The 27,426-nt window shown below is 59.3% G+C and overlaps 4 protein-coding genes and 1 long non-coding RNA gene across 5 annotated transcripts in view; 3 read left to right on the forward strand and 2 right to left on the reverse strand.

Annotated features, from left to right (window-relative positions):
• Nucleotides 1-3,067: 3,067 nt before the first annotated feature.
• LOC115306540 (glutathione S-transferase P-like) lies at nucleotides 3,068-5,993 on the reverse strand. Its single transcript, XM_029957011.1, has 7 exons — nucleotides 5,935-5,993; nucleotides 5,713-5,748; nucleotides 5,194-5,300; nucleotides 5,008-5,095; nucleotides 3,913-4,016; nucleotides 3,707-3,814; nucleotides 3,068-3,319 (listed from the first exon to the last, which is right to left on the reverse strand). Coding segments are annotated over exons 1-7 (627 nt in total). The 5' UTR covers nucleotides 5,936-5,993; the 3' UTR covers nucleotides 3,068-3,136.
• Nucleotides 5,994-12,493: 6,500 nt separating this feature from the next.
• CABP2 (calcium binding protein 2) lies at nucleotides 12,494-16,516 on the forward strand. Its single transcript, XM_029914877.1, has 7 exons — nucleotides 12,494-12,550; nucleotides 13,100-13,282; nucleotides 13,885-13,915; nucleotides 14,724-14,858; nucleotides 15,355-15,464; nucleotides 15,567-15,714; nucleotides 16,302-16,516. Exons 1-7 carry the CDS (start codon nucleotides 12,494-12,496, stop codon nucleotides 16,325-16,327), a joined length of 690 nt encoding a protein of 229 aa, XP_029770737.1. The 3' UTR covers nucleotides 16,328-16,516.
• A 2,135-nt stretch (nucleotides 16,517-18,651) lies between these two features.
• LOC115271904 lies at nucleotides 18,652-23,516 on the reverse strand. The gene is made up of 3 exons (XR_003900141.1): nucleotides 22,863-23,516; nucleotides 22,342-22,490; nucleotides 18,652-18,996 (listed from the first exon to the last, which is right to left on the reverse strand). It is a non-coding gene; the product is annotated as an uncharacterized LOC115271904 (long non-coding RNA).
• Nucleotides 23,185-25,385, forward strand: CDK2AP2 (cyclin dependent kinase 2 associated protein 2). The gene is made up of 4 exons (XM_029914878.1): nucleotides 23,185-23,864; nucleotides 24,162-24,262; nucleotides 24,350-24,482; nucleotides 24,861-25,385. Exons 1-4 carry the CDS (start codon nucleotides 23,783-23,785, stop codon nucleotides 24,926-24,928), a joined length of 384 nt encoding a protein of 127 aa, XP_029770738.1. The 5' UTR covers nucleotides 23,185-23,782; the 3' UTR covers nucleotides 24,929-25,385.
• A 415-nt stretch (nucleotides 25,386-25,800) lies between these two features.
• PITPNM1 (phosphatidylinositol transfer protein membrane associated 1) overlaps nucleotides 25,801-27,426 on the forward strand; it is a 13,669-nt gene continuing 12,043 nt past the window's right edge. The window contains exon 1 of the mRNA XM_029956427.1: nucleotides 25,801-25,906. Coding sequence (XP_029812287.1) covers nucleotides 25,879-25,906 — 28 coding nt within the window. The 5' untranslated portion in view covers nucleotides 25,801-25,878. The remainder of the gene's footprint in view (nucleotides 25,907-27,426) is intronic.

Consider the following 27,426-nt stretch of genomic DNA (forward strand, 5'->3'; position numbering starts at 1 on the left):
CCAAGACAGGCTCCAGGCTCTGAGCTGGCTGTGAGCACAGAGCCCGACGCGGGGCTTGAACCCACAAACCGCGAGGTCATGACCTGAAGCTGGACGCTTAACCAACAGAGCCCCCCAGGCGCCCCAGGACCGGAGCTTTTACTCTGTAACCAGCTGAGGAACAAACCCAGTCACCAGTGTCTGAATGTTCCGGCAAATGTTCCCCAAAGGGGAGCCAGCCCACTTCTGCCTATGGTGGACTAGACGCCCAACCCTTGTCCTAGGGTTCCTGTCCCCACATCATTAGAGGGGTCCCAAGAGCTACCAAGCCCCTGCAGGTCACCTGCACCAGGATAGAAAAACTAATGGCTCGAGTCCCCACCTAGAGCAGAACCATTACAAGCACAGGCGCTGGGGCCAGAAAGCCGGAGTTCAAATCCTGCCTCGGCCTCTTAGCCAGCTACACGTCCTTGAGCAGGGTGACTTCGCCTCTCTGGGCCTCAACGCCCTCATCTGTGAAGTGGGATACTGATAGTGTCTACTCGGCGGCTTCTTTTGTGAACCCTAAATGAGTTAATATAAGTGACATGCTGGAGAAAGCTGAACCCTGGGGGTCACTTGTCACCTTGCCAGTGGGAGGGGTTCCTGCCTCTCCCCAACCTCACCATCCCAACACCCCCGCACCCGGCTGCACCAGCTCCGAGCCCCAGCTGCCCAAAGACAGGACCTGCCACTCCCCGGCGTCCCTCCTCCTGGCCGCAGGGAGCCTTTTCTACCCACCTTCTTGGGGTCACAGAGCCATACAATCAAAATGCCCCCTGGCGCCTGGGGGGGGCTCAGTTGGTCAAGCATCCACCCTTGGTTTGGGCTCAGGTCAGCATTTCCAGGTTTGTGAGTTCGAGGCACACGTTGAGCTCTTTGCTGACGGTGTGGCGCCCACTTGGGATTCTCTGTCTCTCCCTCTCTCTCTGCCCCTCCCCCACTCACACTCTCGCTTACTCAAAAACAAACAAATTACCATTTTAAAAAATGCCCAGCCCAATCACCCCAAAGAATATGGAAGCTGTTGGTCACAGGGAGCTTTCAAATGAGTAACTCCCTTCCTGCTGCCCTGGGACCGACAGGATGCGGGGGTCTCCGGGCCCGCTCTGTGACCTCCTATGGCCACTGTCCGTCTGCCTGCGCGGTGAAACACCGCGGCCCCGGGGTCCTGCCCGCCCCGCCCCAAGCCCCCGGCCAGGGCACTGAGGAGGCTCGCAGGCCTCAGCCCTGCCCTGCAGTCACCCCGGGTGGCCTTGTGAGACCCAGCGGGACGACAGAAGCTTCCGGGCTCAGCCGCCCTCCTCGTGGGGACCCTCAGCCGCCCTCCTCGTGGGGACCCGCGGGCCCTGCCCGGCCGTTCTGCACACAGAAGCCAGCTGCCCTCTAGAAACCCAAAGGGCCAGCCGGTCCCCCAAAATCCAGGGCACAAAAGACCCTCCTCACGAGGCCTCTGCCTTTAGTCCGTGGAGCAAGGCCTCCTCTGAAGGGCAGCCAGGCCTCCCGCCTGGGAGTGTCACACCCACTGGGCTCAGTGACCCGACTCTCTGGGCCTCAGTTTCCCTATCTGTGAAGGCACTGATGCCCACAGCCCCCTGAAGCTGACCTCCGGCTCTCTCCTCTGTCCCCCCACTCCCTCCCCATTTCTCTCTCTCAGGACCGTCCCTGGGAGTCACTCAGACTGGGTTTTGAGCAGCGCGGCCTTGGACACGTTGCCGCGCCGCCTCTCTCCTGAGTTTTGGCTTCCTCGCTCGAGGGGGTTAGACCAGAAAACTAAGTCCCCACCGTGGGGCCAGCATGGAGTTGGGGCACCCACCCTGCCTCTGATGGAAGACTCCAGTAAAACAGACTTGGTGGGTGAGAGGGCTGGCACGCTAAGGCCCTGTGGCCTCCCGGACAGAAGTAGCCGTGTCCTGCTGGTGTTCACACGTCTGCTTCCTGACAGGCAAAGCTGATTCCAGCCACCTCCCCTGGGAACAGGGAGACAGAAATGAACCAGACCCAATCCCTGACCTCCCAGGAGGACAGCTGGGCAGGACCCTGCAGAGTGGAGCAGAAGGAGGCGGAAGTGTCCACTGTCATTGCTGGGGGGGGCGGGCAGCGAAATAAGCCCTCGAGTTGTGGCCGTGAGCAGTGAGAGGGCACCGGCAGACAAGGTCCCGGGGACGAAGGCCAGGAGGGACAGCCGGTGAACTGAGCAGGGCAGGGTGGGGAATGTTCTGGAGAGTGGAGAGTTCGTGTGAAGGAAGGCCAGGCAGGTTGATCAGGCTGTGGACTTTGTCCACACAGCAGCAAGGACCCAGGATAGGTTTGTCCTGGGAGGGCCGGGCAGTCTGGAACTGGCTGACCCCACCTTGCCCAGTGAGCTGGTAGGAGATACAGGCCGGCTGAGGGGGCTGGGCAAGGACACCCAGGGATAGGCTGGGACTGGGCAGGGGGTAAGGCGCTCCCCTCCGGGTGGGCAGAGACTCCCGGGAGCCAAGGGGGTCTTCCGTTCTCCTCAGCTCCCCCGGCAGCCAGGCCCGGGCCACCCAGAGCTCCTGGCTTGCCTTCGGCCATACACCTGGGCCCTGCTGGCCCCCTGCCATGCTGCCTGACGGTCACTGTGGGTTACACAAGAGAAGGAGCAGCGCTGCTGCTCCTGTGAGACACCAGAGCGTGTCACTTCCTAGGGCACTAGTGTTAGTGTCAGAGCACGCACAGGCCCCCCTGCCGGAGCCCGCAGACTGTGGGATCACAGATGTCAGGGGCTGTTTGCTACCGTCACAGCTGCCCTCGTCCCAGACTCAGGGGTTCCCCAGGTTGCTGTAACCATGAGTGCCCCCAGTGAGGCCATCTGCCTCCTGCAGGAAGTCCTCCGGGTGGATCCCTAAGCTTTGGCATCTCACCTTCCAGTCTGGACCCAGAGCTACTTTATCTCGTGGCGGATCAGGTGCCTAATGCTGTCCCGGGGCCCAGATGCTCAGCCCAAGCCTCATCCTCCGAGGCTGCCTGGGAAGGGGTAGAGGGTCCCCGGTGCCCTCCAGCCCCTCAGGGACCACAGCACAGCTTTCCTCTCCCCGTGTTTATTGGTTCCCAAGGGACAGCTCCTCTCGAGGGAGGCCGAGCGCGCTCACATTTACTGGGCTCCGAAGACAGGGCGGTTTGTGTGCTCCGGGGAGGCCAGGAAGGCCTTGAGCTTGGGCCGCGCGCGGAGGCGCTCCACGTAGGCCGAGAGCAGGGGGAAGGGGTCCAGGCAGCCGGGGGCCAGGACCTGGTGATTCAGCAGCAAGTCCAGCAGGCTGTAGTCCGCAAAGGAGATCTGCAGGGCAGGGGCGTGAAGGGGCTTGAGCAGGGTGAGAAGAGAGAGGGGCTTGGGGCACCTGGACGGCTCAGTCGGTTAAGCATCTGGCTCCAGCTCAGGTCATGATATCCCAGTTTGTGGGTTCCAGCCCCACGTAGGGCTCCGTGCTGACAGTTCAGAGCCTGGAGCCTGCTTCAGATTCTGTGTCTCCCTCTCTCCCTGCCCCTTCCCTGCTCACACTCTGTCTTTCAAAAATAAATAAAGATTAAAAAGAAGAAGAAGAAGGAGAGGGGCTGCAGGGAGCCAGAACTCTCGCTCTTCCAGTGAACCTGACATGGCCCCCCTCTGGGCCTCAGTGTACCCTTCTGAGAAATGCATCTACAACGGGCAGGACCCAGCACCCACCTGGTCGCCCACAATGAAGGCCTGGCCCCCCTGGTTCTGGATCAGCAGGGTCTCGAAAGGCTTCAGGTGACCCGCCAGCCCCTGAATATACTGGGCCTTGCCCTCCTCCTGCAAAGGGCGGTGGTTCAGCGGCGCCCCCAGCAGGCCCTGGGCGGGGGGGGGGGGGGGGGGGGGGAGGGACCCCCAGCCCGCCCTGCCCCGCTCACGTAGTTGTGGCGGATGAGGTGGCTGCAGAGCCTGCGCAGGTCCTCCACGCCATCGTTCACCATGTCCACCAGGGCCGCCTCCTGCGGGTCTTGGCCGTAGAGCCCTGGGTCGGCAGCGGGGCAGTGGGGCAGCGGGGCAGGTTCAGTCCAGGCCGGTCCTCCGCTGCTCCCCCCCTCTCCCCCCAACGCCCGCAGGTCTCAGGCTTGGGCCACCAGGCCCCCCGAGGGGGAGGGCCTGCGCTGCCCGACTCTGCAGCTCCCGGCTCCGAAAGCCCCAGGCCGGACCTGGGTGAAGAGCACGTGTCTTCCAGGTCACATCCTGGTCTCATCCCGAGACTCAGGAACTTCTGGCCCAAATGGCCCAAGCCCCCTGCCCCAGATCTGCCCCCCTGTGAGTGTGAACCCAGCCTCTTGGTGCATGCGCCCTAGGCCTGAGGAGTAGCTCTGTGAGGGACCAAACAGAACTCGGCCGTGGGGACGGGTGTGCACGTGCAGTGCAGGACAGCACAGGAGCCTCTGTCCTCTCACTCTGGGTCCTGGAGAAGTAAGGGTAGGTTTGGCCTGGCTGCTACCACTGCGCCTCTGTCCCCTTCCCTGATTGTCACATCCTGCCAGGACCCACGACTTTCCTAGAACCCCCAGAGTTAGCCCAAACCAGAGGCAGTCACCTCTCTAAGCCACGTTGCTGCCAACGTCATAACAAGGCCAAAGGCTTGCTCACTGTGAGCGCGGGTTTTCCAGATTCAAGAGACGCCAGACAGGAAAGAATGGGCAGGAGGTCAACTCGGAAGCCCCTGGTCCCACAGAGGCTGCAGTGGCCTCTGGGCCTCCACCAGCACCCGTGTGGGGCCAGCGGCCTCCTCTGGGTTGTCCTCCAGGAAACGGGCACAGGGAACCCACCTGGCACCTCCTGGGCAGTAGTCCCAGCCCCGAAACCCAGAGCCCTCATCGCCCAGGCCCTGCCCCTTCCACGAGAGTCATGTGGCCTGACCCCAGCAGGGCACAACTCTGGCTCTCGGGTGCCCCAGGACACCTGAGTGGGACCCAGCGATCGGGCCCTCTGCAGGACCAGGCAGCCCGAGGCCTCGAACTCACCGAAGGTGCGGCCCAGGTGCCGCAGGATGGCATTGGACTGGTACAGAGTGAAGTCTCCGTCCTGGAACTTGGGGAGCTGCCCATACAGCTGGGGGGAGGGGGAGGCACAGCTCTGTCAGAGACGCTGAGCTGGACTGCCCCCCACTGCCCAGCCCTGACCCCCCTCTGGGCACCGCAGCCACTCACACAGGAGGCCTTGAGTGGTCCCTGCAGCCAGGTGTCCTTGGTCACCACCTCTTCCTTCCAGCTCTGGCCCTGGTCGGCCAGCAACATGCGCATGGCCTCGCAGCGCCCTGGGGGAGGGGAGGACCGAGTGGGGGAGGGGAGGACCGAGTGGGGGGATGCCCAGAGACCCCGGGGCATCCTGGGGAAGGGTCAGGAGTGTGGGGACAGGACAGAAACTCTAGCCTCGGAGCCTGCTGAGAAGATAAAGCGGAAAAACAGTGGAGATGCGGTGGCACCAGCGCCGTCTGGGACTCGGAGAGGGAGACCCGGGTGGGACTGCGGTCCATCGTGGTCCCAGGATGAGAATGGAGGCAGGAGGCCAGAGCGCAGCCAGCCGGGGCGGAGAGGAGGCGGCCCGGGGAAGCCCGGGGAAGCCCGGGAAGCCGGACCTGGCGCCGCCCCTGCCACCCCGGCCCCGCCTCCACGACCCCGGCCGGAGCAGCCCGGCTCGCTGGGTGCCCTTCACCCTGCTGAACGCACCTCGGACTGGGAAGTAGACGATGGTGTAGGGCGGCACTAGGAGAGACAGACAGGGAGATGAAAGAGGACCCCCCCCCTCCGCGGAGCTGCGGGGGGGCGGGGCTGTGGGGAGGGGGGCAGACCCTCCCGGGCAGACCCCGGCGGGGGAGGGCCAGACCCCCGGGAGAGGGGGAGGTGGCTCCGCCTCGGCCCCACCCCCCACCTGGTCCAGACCCTACTTACTAGCAGGCGGTGAAGTGAAAGAGCGGCAGGAAGTGGCGAGGAGCCCAGTGACCTTATATTTATGGTCGTCCCACCCCCTCCTCCCTTCCCGCCCCACCCAGGAATGCGCCGAGTAGTGAGCGCAGGTTGGCCCTGGGTAAGGCTGGATGAGGAGGGGGCAAGGCCGGACAGGCTCCCCTGCTCCGCGGCAGGGGTGTACCCTACCTGCAGGGCACTGACTTTCACCTCCCACAGCCTCTACCCCCGTCCAGGCCACACCCAAACCCGCAGAGCTCCTCAGTGCCCACAGACGGCAGGGTCAGAGGACCAACCAGCCGCTGGGCCCCAGCACCAGCACACAGTAGGTGCTCATTAAATGCTTGTTGCAGGGGCGCCTGGGTAGGCTCAGTCCCTTATGCGACAGTGAGCTGAAGCCCGCATTGGGCTCTGTGCTGGGCTCTGTGCTGACAGCTCAGAGCCTGGAGCCTGCACCGATTCTGTCTCCTTCTCTCTCTGCCCCTCCCTGCCCCGCCCCTCCCTGTTCTCTCTTAAAAATAAACACTTAAAAAAAATGCTTGTTGCATGAATAAATACAATTTCAATTCACGTATCCATGTACGCCTCCTCCCTCTGAAATAATAATTATAGCAAACCCTTAGGGGCTGAGGTCTGTGCCAAGAACCTTACATAGATTACAACCGTAGGACTTAGTATTGTACTGATCCTCATTTTACAGAGGGGGAAGCCCAGAGAGGTTAAGTGGCTTTCTCAGTTTCTCAAGGTCACACAGCAAGTAAACAGGATTTAAACCTGGTCTGGCCAGCTTTAGGGGCCTCACTTGTTTTTTTTTTCTTTCCCCAGGGGCCTCAGTTTTAACCCTCAGTCTTTCTTCTGCAAAGCCCTGTCATCTCCAAACCATTTTTTAACTGAGTCTAAGTGCTGCGCATTCTTTAAACACCGCTAGGGATATGGGTGGATGGCAAGACAGGCAAACTGAGATGTGCAGGACCTCTTGGACCCGAGAGGGCTGTGTGCTTCCGGGAGAGCCCAGTGCCTGCCTCCTTCTGGCACCCCCAGCCCATTTCTGTCTGCCCCTTCCTGATAGAAGGGAAGGGAGGGTCCCAGTGGGTGTGGTGGTCTTTCCCCTGGAACCGGAGCTGGACTAAAACAGATGTCTCAGTCTGGTTTTCCTGTCAGAGCCACAAGGAGAGAGGAAGAGATTCTTGTCCTGGTGAAGTGCCCATCTAGGGCCTGGGGAAAACCCAAATGCACCTAATCAGAAGCATCCCTGAGCTTCTGGAAGCATCCCTAAGCCTCTGGGAGCATCCATCAGCTTCTGGGAGCATCCCTGAGCCTCTAGGAGCCCACGGCCACCTAGGGCTGAGAGGCGTGGGGAAGGCGGTGCCAGAGCGGGGTTCCATCCATGCCTCACAGCTGGAGGGACATCTGCCCAGCATTTAGCAGCTTACAAAAAGCTTTCATATAAACGGTCTCATGTTATCCCCACCACATCCTGTGAGGGAGGGAGGCTTGCTCCCATTATACCGACGGGGACACCAAGGTTTGCAGGGGTTCATTCACCCGCTCTGGTATGGAGCACACATGCCCTCCCTTTGTGGACAGGCATCAAAGGCCCAGGGGACCCCTTCCTGTCCAGCGGGCCAGCCTCCTGCGGGCTCACGTCTTCCAGCAATCACGCTCAAGTCCCCTGGGCTGGCTGTCCCCCGGGTCCGTGGGACTCTATTTGGTGGTGTTCCAGCCGGCTGCTTTTACCCACAGTCCTCCGGTTCCACAGGCAAAGCCCGTGAACTAGCTCTGTGACCACCCTGAGGCCTCTCCCTCTGAGATCCAGAAGCGGTTTTCCCAGTCCAGTGTGCCAGGGACCTCCCTGGGTCCATCCCCCACCTCCAGCCCGTGTGTCTATCAGCACCTGTCTTAAGCAGGTTTTTTTTAATGCTTTATTTATATGAGAGAGAGAGAGAGAGACAGAGCATGAGAAGGGGAGGAGCAGAAAGAGAGGGAGACACAGAATCAGCTCTGAGGGGTCAGCACAGAGCCCAACTCGGGGCTTGAACTCACAAACCACGAGATCATGTCCTGAGCTGAAGTCGGACGCTTAACCGACTGAGCCACGCAGGTGCCCCAACAGAGTTTTAAATATAAACAAACAGCTTCATTGCTACTTAAATGTCACCCTTATAAAGTGTACCTTCTGTGTGGCGTTAGCATACTCAGTGTTATGCAGCCATGATATAATTCCAGAACAATTCCATCACCCCAAGAAGAAACCCTTTAGTATATATCAGTACATCACTCCTTTCCACGGCTGAGTAACAGTCCATACAAGGGTATACACATTTAGTGTCCACACTTCTACACCGAGGGACCTTTGGGTTGTTTCGCTTTATGGCTTTTATGAATCTTGCTGCTGTGAACGTTTATGAGAAAATTTTTGGTGTGAACTTACACTTTCAATTCCCTTGGGGCCGTGCCTAGGGGTGGACTTGCTAGGTCACATGGTAGCTCATTTTGAGGAACTGCCAAACTCTTATCCAAAGCGGCTGCACCATTTGACCAACCCAGAGCAGCACACGAAGGTCTTCGCCACATCCTCGCCGACGCCGCTACTGTCTGTCTTTCCCTCTTGCTATTCTGGTGAGCGTGAGTGGTTATGTGTGCCACGCCTGGGTTGGCTTTGGGGAAAGGGTGGAGAGGAGCCATTATCTTTGCCCTCAGAAGAGTCACAGCTCCGAGGAGAGGAGACAGACACGAAGCTTCATTCGCACTCTGATTAGGCCATGAATGGCTAGACTTCATGGCAAACACCAGAATAGGTGAGGGATGGTCTCCACTCTGATGGACTCTCTTTAAGAAGAACACAAAGACTTCATCAGCAGCCCGTCCATCATCTACCTCCATCCGTCTCTCTGTCTGTCCATCTGTATGCCCATCTACCCAGTCACCCATCCATCCAACAACCAAACGCTTGACCAGCAGTCCATCAAAACATCCCCCTCTCTTATATATCCACCCAACCACCCATATGCCCCCCCCGTCGTCCTCTACCTGTCTATCCATCCATCTACCCATCCACCCGACCATCTATTGGTATAATCATCCGTCCATCCATCTATCAACTATTTAACCACTAGCCTATTTACTCATCCTCCCAATCAATTAGTTTCCTATCTGTCAGTCCATCCATCCATCCGTCACCCACTGACCCGCCTGGCCATCCTAGACAGGAGCTAGAGCTAGAGCTCCAACTCGGCTAAGCTGGGCTGGGCAAGTCAAGGGCGTCAAGATGAGTCCCGTAGCATGCTTGCTGTTCAGTGCACACAAGTGAGGAAGGCTTTCCAAGCCCGGCTTCCTCCACCTGGACACAAGGTCTTCACTTTGTGATGGAAAACACTTTTATCCACTAGACCCTGACCAGTTAGCACCCTACTACCTTGGCTCAAACTTTGGGACACACATTTCAAACCACTTCTCACTTTAGATGGTCACGTGGGCCCAGAGTCACTCATCATACATGGCATCTACCATTTTTCGAGCCCTTCCTAAGTGCCAGGAAACTTCTAGATCCTTCATTTAACTTTCACAAAGGCCCCATGAGGCCTAGGTCAACCCCTGTTTTCCAGATAAGGAAATGGAGTTTCAGGGAGGTGAAATACCTTGTCAAGGATCACACAGTGAGTGCATGGGGAAATCCAGGCCTGCAGACCTTTTTTAAGACCTTGCAGAAAATGGTAGAACTCCTGTAAGTTAAGGGTGTTTGCCATATGCTGTCCAGGATGTAGCACACCCCTGGCCTCCAGGAAGTGAGGCCCCAAGTACGGAGGGCTGGAGGCTGCTGAAGGCTGAACCTTCAAGTGGTCAACTCAAATGGTCACAAAGTCCTTCCCACCCTTGACCATCTGGTCGGCGTCCACTCACTCTGAATGCTGATCATTCCTCAGGTCCTCAGCCCCGCTCAGAGCTGTGTGGGGGCCGCTCCCTCTGCCGGCTGGCCACCCTTCCCTCCGTGCGGTCACTCCCATTATCTCTCTGGTCTTGGCCCACACGCCACTTCCTCAGCCCTCCAGTCACAGCAAGGTCCCCATTCTCCTCCCTCTTGACAGCTTGTCCTCCACAGTCATTCTGGGTCTGCTGAATGTACATCTCCCACCAGCTGGAAGGTTCCAGGAGGCAGGGACTGGTCCCCAGCACCCGGGAGGGCCCACAGCAGGTGCTCCACAAATACTTGTTGCAGATGCCGTGCCTCTGGAATTTTCTCCAGACTCTGGCCCTCACACCCCTCCTGGAGCACTGACCCCTGCCTCCCTGCTGATGGCCTCCACCTAACAGACTCCGTTGGACTCCAGTCCTGGAACCCTCCACATTCACAGTTGGTCCCTGCCGGGGTCCCAGCGCTCACCCAGGGCTGAGCAGAGGTTACACACATAGGCGGGCAGGCTTTCTCCTCCATGAAGCCCCCTCTGATGCCTGGGCCGGTGCTCCGAGCACTTAGACCGTCTGTGGCCCTTTCCTGAGTCAGATATGCCTGAGAGCAGGGCCCTCAGGACAGACACGGTCCCCGCCTCACATGGGTGGCCGTGCACGTGGCTGAGGGAGGCCAGAGCCACCGGCTCGGGTGGCAGGTGTCTGGTCGGATCTGTTTCCCTCGGACAAAGGCTGCCTCGGGGGCAGGTGAATAAATCATGAGGGGCCTGGAGCGGGGCCGGGGCAGGACAACTGCCCTCATTCTGGGAGGTGAAACACAGGCAGCTGGGCAGTCGGAGGGCTGGGGGCGTAACAGGGGGCACAAGAGGCCAGTGGGGAGAACCCGGCCCACGTTTCTCCCTGACAAACAAGAGGCCGGAGGTCAGCAGGAGGTAGGTGAGAGGTGCTGGCAGGAGGTGGGGAGGCTCAGAGCTACTCTGGGGCTCTGGGTGGGGAGAAGCGGGGGATGTCTGGGGCCAGGCTGGAGGGGGGCTCTCTTTCCAGAATCCAGGAGTCATCCTGGGAGGGGGGATGTGGGGAGAATAGGAAGAGCAAGGATGGACATACAGAAAGACAGACGGACCAATGGAGAAAGAGGCTCGTGCAGCGGAGGGGGGCGGGGGGAGAGATGGGCATGAGTGGTCAGAGAGACTCACAGAGACAGCCGGACAGTTGTCAGCAGAGCGCAGGGGGTGGCAGGGGCTGCAGGTGAGAGACACAGAGAGATGGGCATGGAGCGGAGGCAGAGAGGGGCAGCGAGCAAGGCCGAGACAGAGGGGAGGGGGTGCGGAGACCATGAGCCAGAGAGGCCGAGGTCTGCAAGGGTGGCCCAGGGGGCCCCAAGGCATCTGTGGCCAGCATGGGGCTGGAGACGGGCGGTTGGGGAAGGCTAGGGTTTGGGTGAGCAGCAGGGGGAGAGCCTGACCAGCCTGTAGAGAGAGAGATGGGGAAAGGGCACCAGGAGCCTGTGGGGACCGCGCCCACTAAGCCACCCTCCCACAGGAACGGGGCGACCCGAGTGGGAGCAGGAGGCGCCAAGCCCTCGTCTCCATGGCCCTTCCCCAGGGCCAGGCAGATGGCAGTCTCCCCGCGGGGGACCCCAGCCCCTCCGAGGGCACTCCAGGGCCCAGCCAGGCCCCTGCCAGCCCAGCAGCCACCAGGCGGCGGGCACTCCTCAGGGAACTGGAGGCCCAGGTGCAGGCAGCCTATGGGCAGGTAAAGGGGACAGGGGTGTGGGCTGTCCTCAACTGAGGGCCCCAGAGGGAGCAGCGGGATCCCGCACCCCAACCGGGACCCTGTGGGACAGGCCCAGGGTAGAGCTCAGGGAGGACCCCCCCCAGACATGCATGTTGATGGAAGGCTCAGCCGGTCGTCCACCTGCCCAGGAGGGAGGCTGGTCTCTCCCCACCTCTGCCCTCACTGAACCCCTGCATCTGGCCCACAGCGCCCAGAGTTGTCCCCCTTCTGCTCTTCACCTGAGTACAGGGTTGGGGGGCTGGGCCCGGCTGTGGTGCCAAGGGCAGGCAGGCTGGCCAGGTGCTCTAAGGTGAGAGCCAGGGTCCTGTCCAGGAGGGGCAAGAACTTCCAGGACTGGGCCAAGATGGCTGCCTCTCAGGACAGGGTAGGGGCAGGGTCTGCCGAGGTCATGCCACCATTCCGAAGGGAGAGGTGCCCCAGCCCGCCCTGGCACACCGGGCAGCCGGTTTCCTCCTGCCGGGTCCAGGCCCTGCTTCTGAAGACATTAAATCTCTCCTGATTGGGGGAGATTAAGGGTAGGGGTGGGGGGAGAAAGTGCAGAGAAGGTGCCCGGAAGACCCTCCAAGTGGGCACAGGGAGGCTGTGCCTTCCAGGGGCCCTTGGGTCCTGAGTGGCCCCCCTCACCAGCAGGGATGCTCAGAGATAATCCTGGATTAGGACCCAAGCCCCCGGGCCCAGGGCTCCCCGCCTGCCCACCCGCTCCCAATCTTCCCTGCAAAACCCTAGAAAAATCCTCTGCAGTGCTCCCAGACCCTCTCTGGGAGCAGCTGAGGGCAGACAGGAGCCCACAGCATCCGCTGAGGCCCGGCCCTGGGCCGCCCCCCGGGACTCCAGGCCTGGCATGGTTCAGGAGCTCATGGGAAACTGTGCCAAACGGCCTCGACATCGGGGGCCTAAGGTAGGATGGCTAAGGGGGAGAAGTCAAGGCCAGAGGGCTGGGCTGGAGCCTGGGAGGGTCAGGTGGAATAGGCAGAGTGCTGTATGAGGGCTAGGCGGGGGTTAGAGGTGGAGCACGGGAGGGGGGTGCCGGAGGGTTCCCACCACCCTAGACCACTCAAGACGTGCCCGGGGCAGGCCCTAGACTGTCACATCTTGGCCTTGGCTCCCAGCACCTCTGGGCCTTCCCACCAAGCTCATTAGGTCCCAGCTGCCCCTCCAGCCTCCCTGTGCGCTGCTCCTGCTCTCTGCCAGTCAGAGAAAGGAGGTGCAGAGCTTGAGCTGAAGGTCCCATTCTGCCGCCAGCTTTCTGAGTGACCTTGGTCCAGCCCCTTGCCTTTTCGGGGGGCCTCTGTTTGCCCAGTTGAACAGGAAGGGGGTGGACCCTTCCGGCCTAGAGTACTGATGGGTGAAGGCCCCTGCTGTCCTGTGCCAGGTTCCAAAGACGGGAGAGGCTGGTGGAGGAGGGTGGAGGGGCCATCGCCCCAGCTCATAGCTGGCTCTGCCGCAGGACCGCTGGCAGTGGCCCAGCTCGCCCCCAGGGGGCTCCCGCCCCGGCCCCGGCCCCGGCCCCAGCCCCGGCCCTGAGGAGCAGGGGGGCCCAGGGCCAGGCGTCCAGGGTTACTCGGTGCTCAGCGGCCTGGTGGGGCCCGCCTGTGTCTTCCTGCGGCCCAGCTTCGCCGCCACCCAGCTCGTATGTACGGCTGCCCCGGCCTTTGCAGAGAGGATGGAGAGGGGTCTTTGGAGCAAAGGCACATAGATCCCGGGGGTGGGACAGAGAAGAGTGGAGAAAACAGAAACAGGAGCAAACGGGGGGCAGGGCGGGACCCCAGGGAGACACACCACGGAAAAGAGGAAAGAGGGAACAGAGCGAGTCCCAGAGAACCTCAGAGACAGCCACCAAGGGGGTGGGCAGGGAGGCAGCCGGGCCTCCAAGAGAGGGACAGAGAGAGAACAAGAGAGACACACAGAGGTCCTCAAGGCCAAGTCCGAGGCTTTGCCCTACCCCAGATCCATCTCCGGCAAATGGAGCTCTGTGACCTCGGGAGGGGGTGGGGGGCGGGAGGTGGACAGAGGTCCGGGCAGGGGGGCAGGGAAGGGGCGACCCAAGGTGCCCAGGCCAGTCGGCAGGAACCGGCAGGATCAGTCAGCTCTGAGCGGTACCCGATGACACAAGCCCTGCCCGTGCATGTTGGGGGCGCCAACTGGGGAGCCCCAAAGAACAGGAGGAGGGGGTGCAGGTGCTAGGGTGGTCCAGGGAATCCTTAACCTCTCTGTGCCCCTCCCCCTCCCCAGGACCGGGAGCTGCGGCCGGAGGAGATCGAAGGTAAAGCGTTTGGAAAAGACTAGTCTCCAGATGGGTGGACATGGGAGGGGGGGGGCACACATCGTGGGGGCACTGGGTGGGGCCTCAGTGGTCTCCCCGAGGAAGGAACTGGGGGCAAGAAAAAGGCTGCAGGAGATCACGCAGATGGGGACAAGACCGAACAGGGAGGGGTTGACAGCCCCCAGCTCTGCCCGTTCCCGGGTCTCATTCTCCAGGTGGGTCTCCTTTCCCTTCTACGTGTGTTTGTTCGTTCAGCAAACACATCCTGGTGCCTTCGGGGGGCCTGGCCCTGTGCTGAGCGCGGGGAACAGGGCAACCTAGATAGGCACAGCCCATGTCCTCCCGCGACACATGTCATTGAGCCAGTAAGGACAAACGGTGCTGAGCGTTCGCTCGCGAGGAAATGAACAAGTGGGCTGGAGGGACCGAATTTCGAGGGAAGACTTTCTTGAGTAGGTGCCATAAAGACCAGAAGAGGGAAGAGGGTTCCAGAACGGGAGCTCTAGGAGCTCCATGAGGTTAGGGATTGTTTCCTTCCTTTCCCTTCCTTCCTTCCCGCCTTCCTTCCTGCTTGCCTGCCTTATCCCCAGTACCTAGAGCAGAGCTTGGCACATAGTAGAGGCTCCTTAAATACTGGCTGAAAGAGCGAATTAAAGAAATAGCATATGCAAAGGCCCTGAGACAGCAAAGAGAAACTGCTGTTCACAAGGAGGAAATGATTAGACCAAAGGAAGAAGGAAGGGTGTGCCGGTCCAGGCTGGGGTGCGGGGGGACGAGCGGGAGGGACTGATCCCGCCCTGCCCGGCAGAGCTGCAGGTCGCCTTCCAGGAGTTTGACCGCGACCACGACGGCTACATCGGCTACCGGGAGCTGGGCGCCTGCATGCGGACGCTGGGCTACATGCCCACCGAGATGGAGCTCCTCGAGATTTCACAGCAGATCAGTATGTGCCTCAGACCTGCCCCGACCCCAGGTCCCCAGAGGCCATGGCCATGGCTTGAGCAGCTGGGCGGCCCAGGGAACAGAGGTGCCTACACAGGGGGGCCCCCAGCGCCAGGGACCCTGGTCATTCCCAAGGCGCTTTCTCTGTCTCTGAAGAATCTCACCATCCCCTACAAGGTGGGAAGGGCAAGGACCATTATCCCCACTTTGTAGATGAGGAAACTGAGTCTCTGAAAGCTTAAGTGACTCGGCTAAGGTCACAGAGCCAGAGTCTGGTCAGTGGAGCCAGAACTTAAACCAACCAAACTCTCCAAGAAAAGCCACCAGAAAGCACAGATGATCCAGCCTGTGGGGCCCAGTGAGAGCGAAGGACCCATTCAGTGGGGAGAGGGACACAGGCCAGGAGAGGAGGGCGGGGGGCGGGCGGCGGGGGGGGGGTGGCAGGGCTGAGCAGGGCTCTCTGATTGCTTGGGGCCTCTGATGGGCATGGCCCCCAGGTGGCGGAAAGGTGGACTTTGAAGACTTCGTGGAGCTGATGGGCCCCAAGCTGCTGGCGGAGACGGCAGACATGATCGGCGTCAGGGAGCTGCGGGACGCCTTCCGGGAGGTGCGGCCCCGGGGGCTGGAGGGAGGGCAGGGGCGTCGGGTGGGCTGCGCGTGAAGGAATGATCTGGTCGGGGACTCAATGCCTCGACCAACGCCACCACAGTTTGACACCAACGGGGATGGCTGCATCAGCCTGGGGGAGCTGCGGGCAGCCCTCAAGGCCCTGCTGGGGGAGCGCCTCAGCCAGCGGGAGGTGGACGAGATCCTGTGTGACATTGACCTCAACGGGGACGGCCTGGTGGACTTCGAAGGTACCGCCCGCTGCCCTGCCCGCTTAGCGCCAGCACATGCTGGGAGGTTTTTAAGAGATTAAGGAAATGGTCAAAGGAGCCTCATTACAGGGTGCCGGGCACTCTGCGTCCTCACCCCAAAAGCTGGACAAGAAAGTCTTAGGAAGGCGGGAGTGCTTAGCAGAAGACGCAGATGGAGCCACGATCTGAGGGCAGGCGGGCTGCCCAGCACCCAGTTCTGCCTCCACGATGCATTCCCCCAGGGGGAACAGGGTTAAATAATGATAGGAAGCCAAGGAAAATCAGTATGTAGAAATTCTCCGAAGTAAGCCCCAAAGTTGTTCCTGAGCTTCCTAGCAGCCAAAGCAAAGAGGAAAACAGGTTCAGTTACCAGATTTGGGGTTTTTTGTTGTTATTGTTGTTTCTTTTTGTTGTGTCCATAAAGCAAACCCGTCTTAGCCTGAAGGCCTATTCCCTACCAGATCCAGAAGATTCCCTTTCGGGCTCTGCCCCGGACCACACTCCCTCCCACCTCAAGGCCAATATATTGGTCTTACCCCTCCTGGGGTCCAGATTCCAGACCTGCAACCTTGGCTTTGTCCTGGCAGAGTTTGTGCGAATGATGTCTCGCTGAGCCCGCACGGAAGCTGGAGGCGGTAGACGGGACTCCGGACCACAGCCACTGCCTGCCAGCTGACCCCTCCCACTGCCTCCTACCCTGCCTGTGTGCGACTCCCTGCTCTGCCCTCACCTCACCCCTATTTCCCCACCAAGCCCTCCCCCCTTCCTGGTCTCTCTGACAATAAAGTGTCTTGGAGCCTGAGGCTTCTACCTCTTGCTTGTTTACCCCGGAAGACCCAGGAGTTGGCCCCAGAAAGTTCAGCCCTGGGTTATAAGACCCCTGGGCCGTGAACTCCAGGTGGGCAGGGGCCCTCTCTGGATCCTGGGCCCCTCCCTGAGCGAGTGTCAGGAAACGTCCCAAGATGAGTAAATGCCACCTGCTTCTCCCAGAGCTGGATGTGCACGGGCCCCTCCTCCCAAAAGGCTCCTGCCAGGGCCAGGGTGACAGTAGAGGTGAGAGCAAGGGAGTGAGGGCCTTTCCCAGGCCACCCTCATGTACTCCGGGAGGGAGGAAGAGCTGGAAGGTCAGCTGGGAGGAGCGAGCGGGCGGGCAGGCTCTGGCTCTCGGCCCCTTTGGGTACACATCAGCTCCGGGGCCCCGAGCGCGGCAGGGGCTCGGACGGGTGCTGCCTCTCCCCGGTGGTGCCTGCCTCCAGCTCCCCTTCGGGTCGGCCGAGGGGAGGCCGTGCTGCCCAAGCCTGCAGGCTCGCGCGGTCCTGACTGGATCTCAGGGTCTGCTTCTCGGGGGACCCAAACGGCACCTCTCCTCGCTCCAGCACTGCCTGTGGGTCTTCAGAGCCCATTCTGCAAACTGAGGAAACCGAGAGGCTGAGTCTGAGCAACGTGGCCCGAGGTCACACGGCCCCACTGCCAGCCCTCCCGGCCCAGCCCCTGCAGCACCCGCTGCCGGATTATTCTTCCGAAAGCGTTACTTGCGTTTTGCCACACTCCTGTTCAGCAAGTGGCCACAACCACCCCCTCTGCCCCCAGACTTAGCCCAGCCCCTTCTCCTGGCACAGAAGGCTCTGGGAGGATGAGGGCTGGCACAGAGCCACACACAGTTAGGATGAAGCAGAGGTGGGACTCACACCCAGGCCCTGGGACTCTAAAATCACGGTGCCAACAAGAGGGCCTCGGGCTCCGCTCGCCGCCGCAAAGGCTTGCCTTGCAGAGCGCTGCCTGGGCTGCGGCTGTGCCCACCTGCTGGACTGAGCCCCAACCTCTTGGTCAGGGCGGGTGGGAGCTGGCAGCACCCCCGCCTGGTCTTCCCCCTCGCTGCGGCCTGCAGGACGGCCTTGGGACAGAGAAGCCGGGCAGCCGCCCCGGTGTCCGGCCCAGCCCAGAGCCCGCACACCGAGGTGCCAGGGCTGGAGGCGGCAGCCTCAGCACCACTCGGCTGGCAGATCCCAATTAATCCCTAATACTCAATTAGGTGATCTCTCCTGCCGGTCTGGTAGGCTGGGGGATGAGGAGGAGTTGGCCCAGTCCCAAAGCTTCTCCGGGCGCTCCGGCCCCGCCTCCACCAACTGGCACAGATGGCATTGCTGCCTGAGATGCCAGTCCCCTCTACAGGCCTGGGGGTGCTGCTGGATGTGCGGCAGAGGAGGATCGGAATCCTGCTCGGGGTCTGCCTCCCGCTGCCCCCTGGCTCCCAGCCTGGCAGGCTCTGTGGTTGGGGTGGGCAGGGGTAGGGAGGGTGGTGATGGGAGGGTTTTAATTGGCTGCCATGTATCTGCTGGCCCTCAGAGTGCCCACAGCTCCCCCCAATCTCTTATATGCCTTCCTGCCCCCAAAAAGCTGCTGGCCCAGAAACTCCCGACGGAGGGACCACTGGCGCAGGACCAGGGCCGGGAGGGCACAGGGAGTGGGCAGAGACTGTGCTGAGCCTAGAGCCCCTTCTCCGCTTAGTGGGGGCACCTGCCACCCAACTCCATGGACCGCTGCCAGTTGGAGCAGGCCGGGGCTATGAGATCTTCTGATTTCCCAAAGGAAACTGTAAAGTCAGACTTATGTTAAGTCCACTTTATTTTTCTTTCTCTTTTTTATAGAGAGAGAACGCAAGCAGGGGAGAGGGGCAGAGGGAGACAGAATCCCAAGCAGACTCCATGCCCACTGCAGAGCCAGATTCGGGACTCGATCCCACGACCCTGGGATCATGACCTGAGCCAAAATCAAGAGTCGGACACTCAACCAACCGAGCCACCCAGGCGCCCCCATTAAATCCACTTTAAATAGTTTGACTCCTGACTATAGCATTCAATAAGGTGTGCGACGTTTCATGCGCTCAGTGAGTGTTTGTGTGTGTGCACACAGGGACCCGTCACCAACAACAAGACATTACAGCCACTTATTTTATTTAGAACAGCTCCGGGCTCATGGAATCATCTGGAAGATTGTACAGGGGGTCCCATGCACACTTCACCACAGCCAGCTCTCCAGAGAACCAGACCCAATAGGAGGTGTGTGTGTGTGTGTGTGTGTGTGTGTGTGCGTGTGCACGCATGTGTGTGTGTGTGTGTGTGTGTGTGTGTGTGTGTGTGTGAAGCTATTTATCATAAGGAACTGGCTCAGGCGATGACACGTGCTGAGCAGTCAGCCAGTGGGAGAGCCGGGAACTGGTGGCTGTTCCAGTCTGTTCTTGCGGGACTGAGAGCCATCAGACTTCACCCTGCAGGTTCTAATCTGAGGACAGAAGCCAGATGTCCTGCCTCAACACTCAAGCAGGCCAGGTTCCCTCTTACTCAGCCTTTGTGTTCCATGTTGGTCTTCAACTGATTGGGTAAGGCCCACCCACCCACCATGGGAAGGGCCATCTGCTTTACTCAGTCCTCCAATTAAGTGGATGTTAACTGCATCCAGAGACACCCTCGCGGTCACACCCAAAGTCATGTTTGACCAAACATCTGGGCATTTGGGACCAGGCACGTTGGCACTTAACATTAACCATCATGCTCTATTAATATCTTACGTTAAAATGTATCTTATGTTAGAATGGTCCACTCGTTGCAATTAATAAACTACCGCTGACACATTATTATTAACTAAAGCCCATATTTTATGCAGATTTCCTAGTTTTTCTCCTGACTATCCTTTTGCTGTGCTGGAATCCCACTCTGGACACCACATTACATGAGGCACCACGCCTCCTCACACTCCTCTTGCTTGTGATAGTTTCTCAGACTTCCCTTGTCTTCTTTTTCTTTTTGTTGTTGTTGTTGTTGTTGTTTTTGTTTTTATGATCCCGACAGTTTTGGGGAACACTGGTCAGGTAGTTTATGGAAGGTCCCTAAACTGGGATTTGTCTGACGTTCCTCTCAGGATTAGTCTGGGTTACGGGTTTGCAGGAGGAAGACCGCAGAGGCAAAGGGCGCTGCTCATGCATCATATCAAGGGTGCACAGGACCAACGTGACATCACTGTTGATGTCGACCTTGATCATCTGGCTTGAGGGAGTATTTGTCAGGTTTCTATACTACAAAATTACTTTTTCGTTCTCCCTTTATATACTACATTCTCTGGAAGAAAGCTACAGTGCATAGCCCATACTTAAGGGGTGAGGGGTTAGAATCCACCTCATTAAGGACAGGGTCTCAGGGCGCCTGGGTAACTCAGTAGGTTAAGCGTCCAACTTCAGCTCAGGTCATGATCTCACAGTTTGTGAGTTTGAGCCCCATGTCAGGCTCTGTGCTGACAGCTCAGAGTCTGGTACCTGCCTCAGTTTCTGTGTGTGTCTTTCTCTCTCTGCCCCTCCCCCACTAGTGCTCTCTCTCTTTCTGTCTCTCAAATATAAATAAACATTAAAATTTTTTTTTAATTTTTTAAATTTATTTTTGAGAGACAGAGAGAGACAGCACAAGCAGGGGAGGGTCAGAGAGAGAGGGAGGTACAGAATCTAAAGCAGGCTCCAGGCTCTGAGCAAGCTGTCAGCACAGAGCCCGACGTGGGGCTTGAACCCACAAACCGTGAGATCACGACCTGAGCCAAAGTCAGACGCTCAACTGACAGAGCCACCCAGGCGCCCCTTAAAAAATTTTTAAAAAGGATGTGGATAAAACATCTTTATAGAAAAGCATTTAAAAAATTAAAAATAAATAAAGAAAAAAGAAAAAATATTACATATATATATGTATATGTGTGTGTGTGTGTATATATATATATATATATAATGTTTAAAAGCCTCTGGTTTAGGCCACTCGGGCACAGTGGGATTCCATGCGGCAGAATGGTTAGGTCCGAGTTTCAGTTCTGGTGCCTCCGTCCTATCTCTGACCTGGGGCAACTCACTGGTATCCGCTGAACCCGTGTCAGGCTCCGTGCTGACAGCCCAGAGCCTGGAGCCTGCCTCAGATTCTGTCACCCGCTCTCCCTGCCCCTCCCACCTCAAAAAAAAAAAAAAACCCATTAAAAACAACTTAAAGAAAAAAAGAAACCAAGATCTGAGCGCTATATTGCTTGTAGGCCTGCTCAGCAGATGGAGGAGACAAGCAGGCACGCTGACCTGTGTGTATACAATTTGTAAATATTTCCGTGCGTAACCGACTGGATCTACATTGAGCGGAACGCGAGTTCCTATTGAGGTCTCCGATTCCGACTCCTCGACACGTGGACCAGGCCAGCCTCCTCCCCTTGCTTACAAGTAACTTCTCATTCCAAAAGTAAGAAATCCTCCATCTTCATTTGCTTACTTTTCAGTCCCCGCGTGCGTGTGCAGTGGTTTCGGAGCTGCTAACCCACACGCCCACAGGAAACCGCTTCGAGAGGGACAGCTCCTTTGCCTTCCTGGTCACAGATCCCATTCACTTCCAGATCAGCGCCCTATCCCCACCCCTTCAGTGAGGCCACCTCGTACATTTGTAAAACAGCTAGATTCTTTTGTCACGTTCTTCATTCCATCCTGGGATCCCCTGATCTCCTAAAAAAATCTTTTTAAAGTTTGCATAAAGCATACTCATTATGACAGATGCTTAATGTCGTGTATCCACCATTACGGTATCACACAGAATAGTTTCAATGCCTTAAAAAAGAAAATCCCCAGGGCGACTGGGTGGCTCAGTCAGTTGAGCATCCCACTGTTTTGTTTGTTTGGTTTTTTTTTTTTACTGTTTATTTGTTTTTGAGAGGCAGAGAGAGACAGAGCATGAGCAGAAAGGGGGCAGAGAGAGAGGGAGACGCAGAATCTGAAGCAGGCTTCAGGCTCTGAGCCCGATGCGGAACTCGAACTCACAGACTGGGAGATCATGACCTGAGCCGAAGTTGGATGCTTAACTGACTGAGCCACCCAGGCGCCCCACGCATCCCACTGTTGATCTCAGCTCTGGTCTTGATCTGAGTCATGAGTTCAACCCCAGCACTGGACTCCAAACTGGGTGTGAAGCCTACTTAAAAAAAAAAAATCCAGGATGCCTGGTGGCTCAGTCAGTTAAGTGTCCGACTCTTGGTTTCAGCTCAGGTGATGATCTCACAGTTTGTGACTTCAAGCCCCACGGAGAGTTCTGTGTTGACACTGCAGAGCCTGCTTGGGATCCTCTCTCTCTCTCTCCCTCTGTCCGACCTCCACTCTTTCTCTTTCTCTCAAAAATACATATATAGGGGTGCCTGAGTGGCTCAGTCAGTTGAGCATCTGACTTCAGCTCAGGTCACGATCTCACAGTTCATGGGTTCACGCCCTGCACTGGGTTCTGTGCTGACAGCTCAGAGCCTGGAACCTGCTTTGAATTCTGTGTCTCCCTCTCTCTCTGCCCCTCCCCCACTTGTGTTCTGTCCCTCTGTCTCAAAAATAAACATTAAAAATTTTTTTTCAGAATGCCATACAATTGAAACAGCACAGTACATGGCTTTTTCAGACTGGCTTCTTTCACTTAGCAATATGCCTCGCCATGTCTTTGCTTCACGGCTAGATAGGTGATTTCCTTTCGTTGCTGAATAATAGTTCATTATATGGATATATCACAGTTTATTTGTTCATTCACCAACTGAATGCCACTTCCTCTGGGAAGACTTCTGTGATGTCACCAAGCCCGTTCTTACCTCTAAATTCCAACGCATCCTATTGTCTTCACGTTGTCTTACTGTACTGCGTGCCTTCGCTTCCGTGTCCGGCTCTCCTTGAGACCAGGGGCTCCCTGAGGACAGAAGCCGTGGCCAGTTCGTTTCCATATAATCAGTGTCCGGCCAACCTATGGGACGGAGGATAGAGTCAGAGAAATGTCTGTTGAATGAATGAATGAATGTCCTGGAAACGAGGAAAAGCTACAGACCTGGGGCATGAGGTGGGACACAAGGCCAGAAAAGTTTGGGGGAAAAGTAGCCTGGGAGAACGGGTTAGTGCTTGAAGGAGAGATCTCGGGTTATGAGGAATGAGATTTGAGGGGAGGGGTCTGGGTAGAGAAATGGATACAAAAGAGAATGAATATTCATTTATCCACACAACAACCCTAGAACACAGTTATATTAGCGTCTGCATCTTAGAGATGGGGAAACCCAAGCATGCTGAGGTGAGTAACTTGCTCGGGAGGAAATCGCTAGTGGGGGTGGTGTGAGATTCGAACCATCAGCTAATTTATCTCCAGTCGATGCTCTCATGGTCAGTTTGGGACGGGGCCCGACGCGCAGTGAGTAGTCAACCGAGGTGAGCTGTTCCTGCTGTTGTCAGAATGAGGCGCCGGGCTTGGGGACTTGGGGGGCCAGGCCGAGGGCTCTCTGAGGTTGCCCTCGTACCTAATCCCAGCAAAAGAGAAGCCGAAGCGCGGTAGTAGCTTTCGCAAGGGACCGGTTGCCATAGGAACAAACGGAGGCTTTAGGAGGAGGGCGCATGCGCGGACCAGGGACAGGGTGTTGAACCGGTGAAAGGTGACGTAAAAGCGCACGGGGTGAGACGCAGGGCTCCGAACGTCAAAGCCCTGCGTCCTCCGGCACCGAGAGCGGTGGAAAGGCGCGCTTGGTGGCGGCAGCGGCGGCAATAACAGCCCCAGTGGACCGAGACCAGGCGGCGCGAAGCTGACGTGCAAAACAGCGCGAGTGAAGCGTCAGGGCGGCGCCCGCGCCGGGAAGACCCCTCCGCGTGAACCGCGGCGGACCGGACCAGGGTCCCGGCTTCCGAAGACCCGCCTCTCGGGCCTTGGGACTAATCGGATTGAGAGCGCGCCGGCCTGGACCGCGAACTCGCCAATTGCGGAGGGCGTCAGTCACCGCCCAATCCGGAGCAGACAGGTGCGAGCCCCGAAAGGTGGAAACCAATCAGCAGCGGTTGCGGCCTGTTGGGGCCGGTCTCGGCCAATGAGGAGGCTCGAGTGACATCTTCGCGCACCAATAGGGAGTGAGAGACCGTTCGTGCCCGCCTACCCTTCCGGCCTGAGCTCTATTTACCAGGGGCGTGCGGCCGGCTTACCAATCAGAGCGCGGCTGAGCGGCCAAGTAGCCAACCCCGGAGGAGCGGCCGGCCGGCGTCCGCCGCACCCGAGAGTTGGGGATGTCCTACAAACCCATCGCCCCCGCCCCCAGCAGCACCCCCGGCTCCAGCACCCCTGGGCCCGGCACCCCGGTCCCTACAGGTGAGGATCCAGCTCTACCCCTGCTCACCTGCCCGGGTGGTCGAGAAGACGGCCTGAGTTCTCCAACACTGGGCCTGCCTCCTACCCTCGCTGAGCCTCAGTTTGCTGGCCTGTGAAGTGGGCGTGGTCACGTAAGGGCTAGTTGGTGGAGCGCAGGGGGAGGTGTTTGTCCCTGAAGTTGAGCGCCTGAAGTGAAGCATCCCTTTGGAGGGAATCGGGCGACTCCGGTCGGGGGCTTGGAACGCTGGGAGGAGGCGTCCTGGCCCTGCGCTGACCTCTTACTCGCGCGTGTTGCAGCCGGAAGTGTCCCATCGCCGTCGGGCTCGGTGCCGGGAGCCGCTGCCCCTTTCAGACCTCTGTTTAACGACTTTGGACCGCCCTCCATGGGTTATGTGCAGGTGAGTGGGGCAGAGGGATTGCGTCTGGGTGGAGACTGGAGGTCCCCTCGGAGCCTGAGTTCATCGCCCTGTCCTCTTTTGACATAGGCAATGAAGCCACCGGGCGCCCAGGGCTCCCAGAGCACCTACACGGACCTGCTGTCGGTCATAGAGGAGATGGGCAAAGAGATCCGGCCAACCTATGCTGGCAGCAAGAGCGCCATGGAGCGCCTGAAGAGAGGTAAGTGAGGCCTTCACTCTCTCTGTTCAAGAGACTAATACCGAGCAATCCATTAGGAAGCGAAGGACATCTGAAGGCCACCTGAAGGCCACCTGAGCCAAGCCTAGACAAGGGCGAGTATCACTATCCAGAGAGGTGTTTTGAATGGAATTGAAATTGAGTCAGCTTTCGGGGAAGGACCAGGGCGTTTGTATTTCATCAAGGCAAATTTTAAGGATTAGCCACGATTCTCATCTTATGAGGCCCCTCATTAGATTTTAGCCCTTGTCCTTTTTACTGACAGGGGGCAGGGAGGGAGGGGTCTTCCTCTGGGGCGTGGGGGCGGGACTGTGGAGGGTCACTGTAGTTACTTGCCTTACTTGCACGTCCCCACCTCAGGCATCATCCATGCCCGGGCCCTAGTCAGAGAGTGCTTGGCAGAGACAGAGCGGAACGCCCGCACGTAACAGGACGCGCCTCCGCCTCCGAGTCTGGACCTTTCCCGGCCACTGCAGAGCACCTGCTTCTCCCTGGCCTTCACCCCGAGTTGCACTTCCCAGCCTGGGCTTCCTGTCCTGTCTCCCTTGGTGGGTGCCCTCCAGGAACCAGGGGGCGGCTCTTAACTCCAGTCGACGGCACTAACTGGGACTCTTTCAAGAGTTAGCAGCGAGGTCACCGTGAGTCCCACCCATGACCTGCCAACAGTGTTGATCCGCTGGAGCTTTCTCCTTTCCGTGGCCCCCGTCACTCAGCACTTACCCAGGACTTTTCACCACTCTTCCCAGACTCGACCCCTAGCCGGGCCTCCGAAGGCCTCTCACCTCCCTGCCTTGTCTCCTGGGCCATAGCGACTCTTTTTTCAGTGTCTTTTGCTAAATATGCCCTTTTTGTATAAATAAAAGATACTTTGGAGTTGTTCTCTCATCTCAGTCTTTCTGAGTCTGGTACTTCTGGTAAGCCAGGCGGAAATTGGGAAAGAAGAGACTCTCAGAGGGGAGAGGGTCGGTGTAGTGGTGGGAGAGAGGGCAACCGAGCCCCTGCTGTCCGTTGACCTTGGTTGGAACCCTGCCCTTCTTCAGCCCTCAGCCTTCCCCGGTGTAAGTAGTGGAAAGGGTTGCACTTTAGTAGCTGGGAGCCCTGCCCTCCTACACAGGGTGCCACCAGGGGGCAGCGCAGGGCCTTGGCAGCCTTTGCGGCTGGAGGGCACTGTCTCCGGCTGGGCCTAGAGGCTTCTTTCTCTGGATTGGCCGTGATGTCTGGCAGGGTGGAAATGTCGGTTCACGTAAGCCAGGCCCTCACATGCCCTAATGCCCTAACATCTTAAACCAAACCAGCCATGGGAGGCTCTGAACACATCCTGACTCTGCGGAGAGGGCGCACGCCGCTTCCCTCCCCTCAGCCCCTGGGAAGCAGAGCCATGGAGAGAGGACTGACTTCCACCGTGGGTAAGACTCAGCTCGGTGCTGCCATCGACAATCCCAGCACCTTCTAGCCTGCTGGGTGTGGCCCCACGAGCCCAGCCCTCAGGTGTCTCAGCCTTTGCCCAGGGTATGGTTGGCCAGACTTGTGGACCCGGAAGGTACCTGTGGGGAAGGCCATGGGGCCCCATTCAGGGGCTAGACCATGGCTTCGGAGTGACTGCAGTCCTCTGCCCGGGTGTAGACCTGAATGACCCTAGAGGCCTGGGGCGCTGGAACCCCACCCCCTAGGGACAGGCAAGTCTTAGACCAGCTTCTCGCCAGACTTTGGAGGCCACACGCGGCATTTCCCCTACCCTGGGTCCCAGGCTGGAGGGCTGGGAAGAACGGGGATGGGTCCTGCCGTGTTTCCAAGGCACGCAGGAGGGCTGGGCCGGGGTGGAGATAGGGGGTGTTTAGGGGATCCCAAAGAACACGGAGGGAGTAAAAAGCGCCAGCATTTGGAGAACCGCCTCACCCTGCCGCCCCGGGGAAGGAAGGCAGGGGCCGCCCTCCTCCCGCGGGCGGGGCTGCCGGGACCCCGCAGAAGTAGGGAGGGCCAGCCGGGCCCAGGAAAGGGGCGGGGCGGCCGCGGTGACGCGGCGGGCGGCGGGGAGGGACAGCAGGGGCGCCGGCGGGAGGACCCGGAGGAAGGTCGGGGCCATGGGCCCGCGCTGCGCCTCCAGAGGGTCCGGCCACTGCTGGAACCCGAGGCTGGGGCTGGGGGTGCTCCGGCCTCCGACCCGCGGCCCATCCGCCCCCGGCCGTGCCGGGTGAGGGGCGCCCGCCCTAGACTAGAGGTGAGCCGGGACGTTGGCGGGCAGACCAAGAACGCGGCTGGGGACTGGGACGCCGAAGAGCAGAGGGAAGTGGGGACAAAGGGGCCTCTCGCCCGCTCGCTGGGTGCGAGGTGGGGAGGTGGGAGCGGTGCCTGTAGCGCAACCGGGGCGCAGGTGGGCGGAGCGGGTCTCCCCGGGTCGGGGCCCGTGGGATACCCAGTGGTGCCACTCTCGCCTCAGCCCGAAGAGGGGTCAACCCCGGGAAGGATGATGGGGGTGGCTGCATAGACGTGTGCCGGGGGTCCAGGAAGGATGCTGAGGCGGGGAAGTCGAGGATGGGGCTGAGGGGCAGAATGGCAAAGGCAGGTCTGGGGGCTGGAAGGGTTAGTCATCGGGTCCTGGAAGGTAGGTTTGGGTGCGGGGGAGGGGGGTGGGGACACTGACAGGCGCTGCAAGGAGGGGCGCACGGAGCTGCACTGCGGAGAGACCCCCCGGGGGACAAGTGGCTGTCTAGGCGTGGGGTGCACGCGACCTCACCGCCTAGGGGAGAGGGATGCAGGAGGCGGGCCCCGAGGGGCTGCTTGTGGAAGGCGGGCCGGGAAGGAGGGGACCGGGGCTCCGGGGGGCGGGTCCCCGAGGGATGCAGCTCTGACGGGGGTCAGGACACCGCCGCGGCTGGAGAGGCGAGGCTGGCCGGCTACCCAGCCGTCCCGCGCCCGCCGCTCCGGG

The sequence above is a fragment of the Suricata suricatta genome, chromosome 11, assembly GCF_006229205.1.
Source record: "Suricata suricatta isolate VVHF042 chromosome 11, meerkat_22Aug2017_6uvM2_HiC, whole genome shotgun sequence".
Lineage (NCBI taxonomy): Eukaryota > Metazoa > Chordata > Mammalia > Carnivora > Herpestidae > Suricata > Suricata suricatta.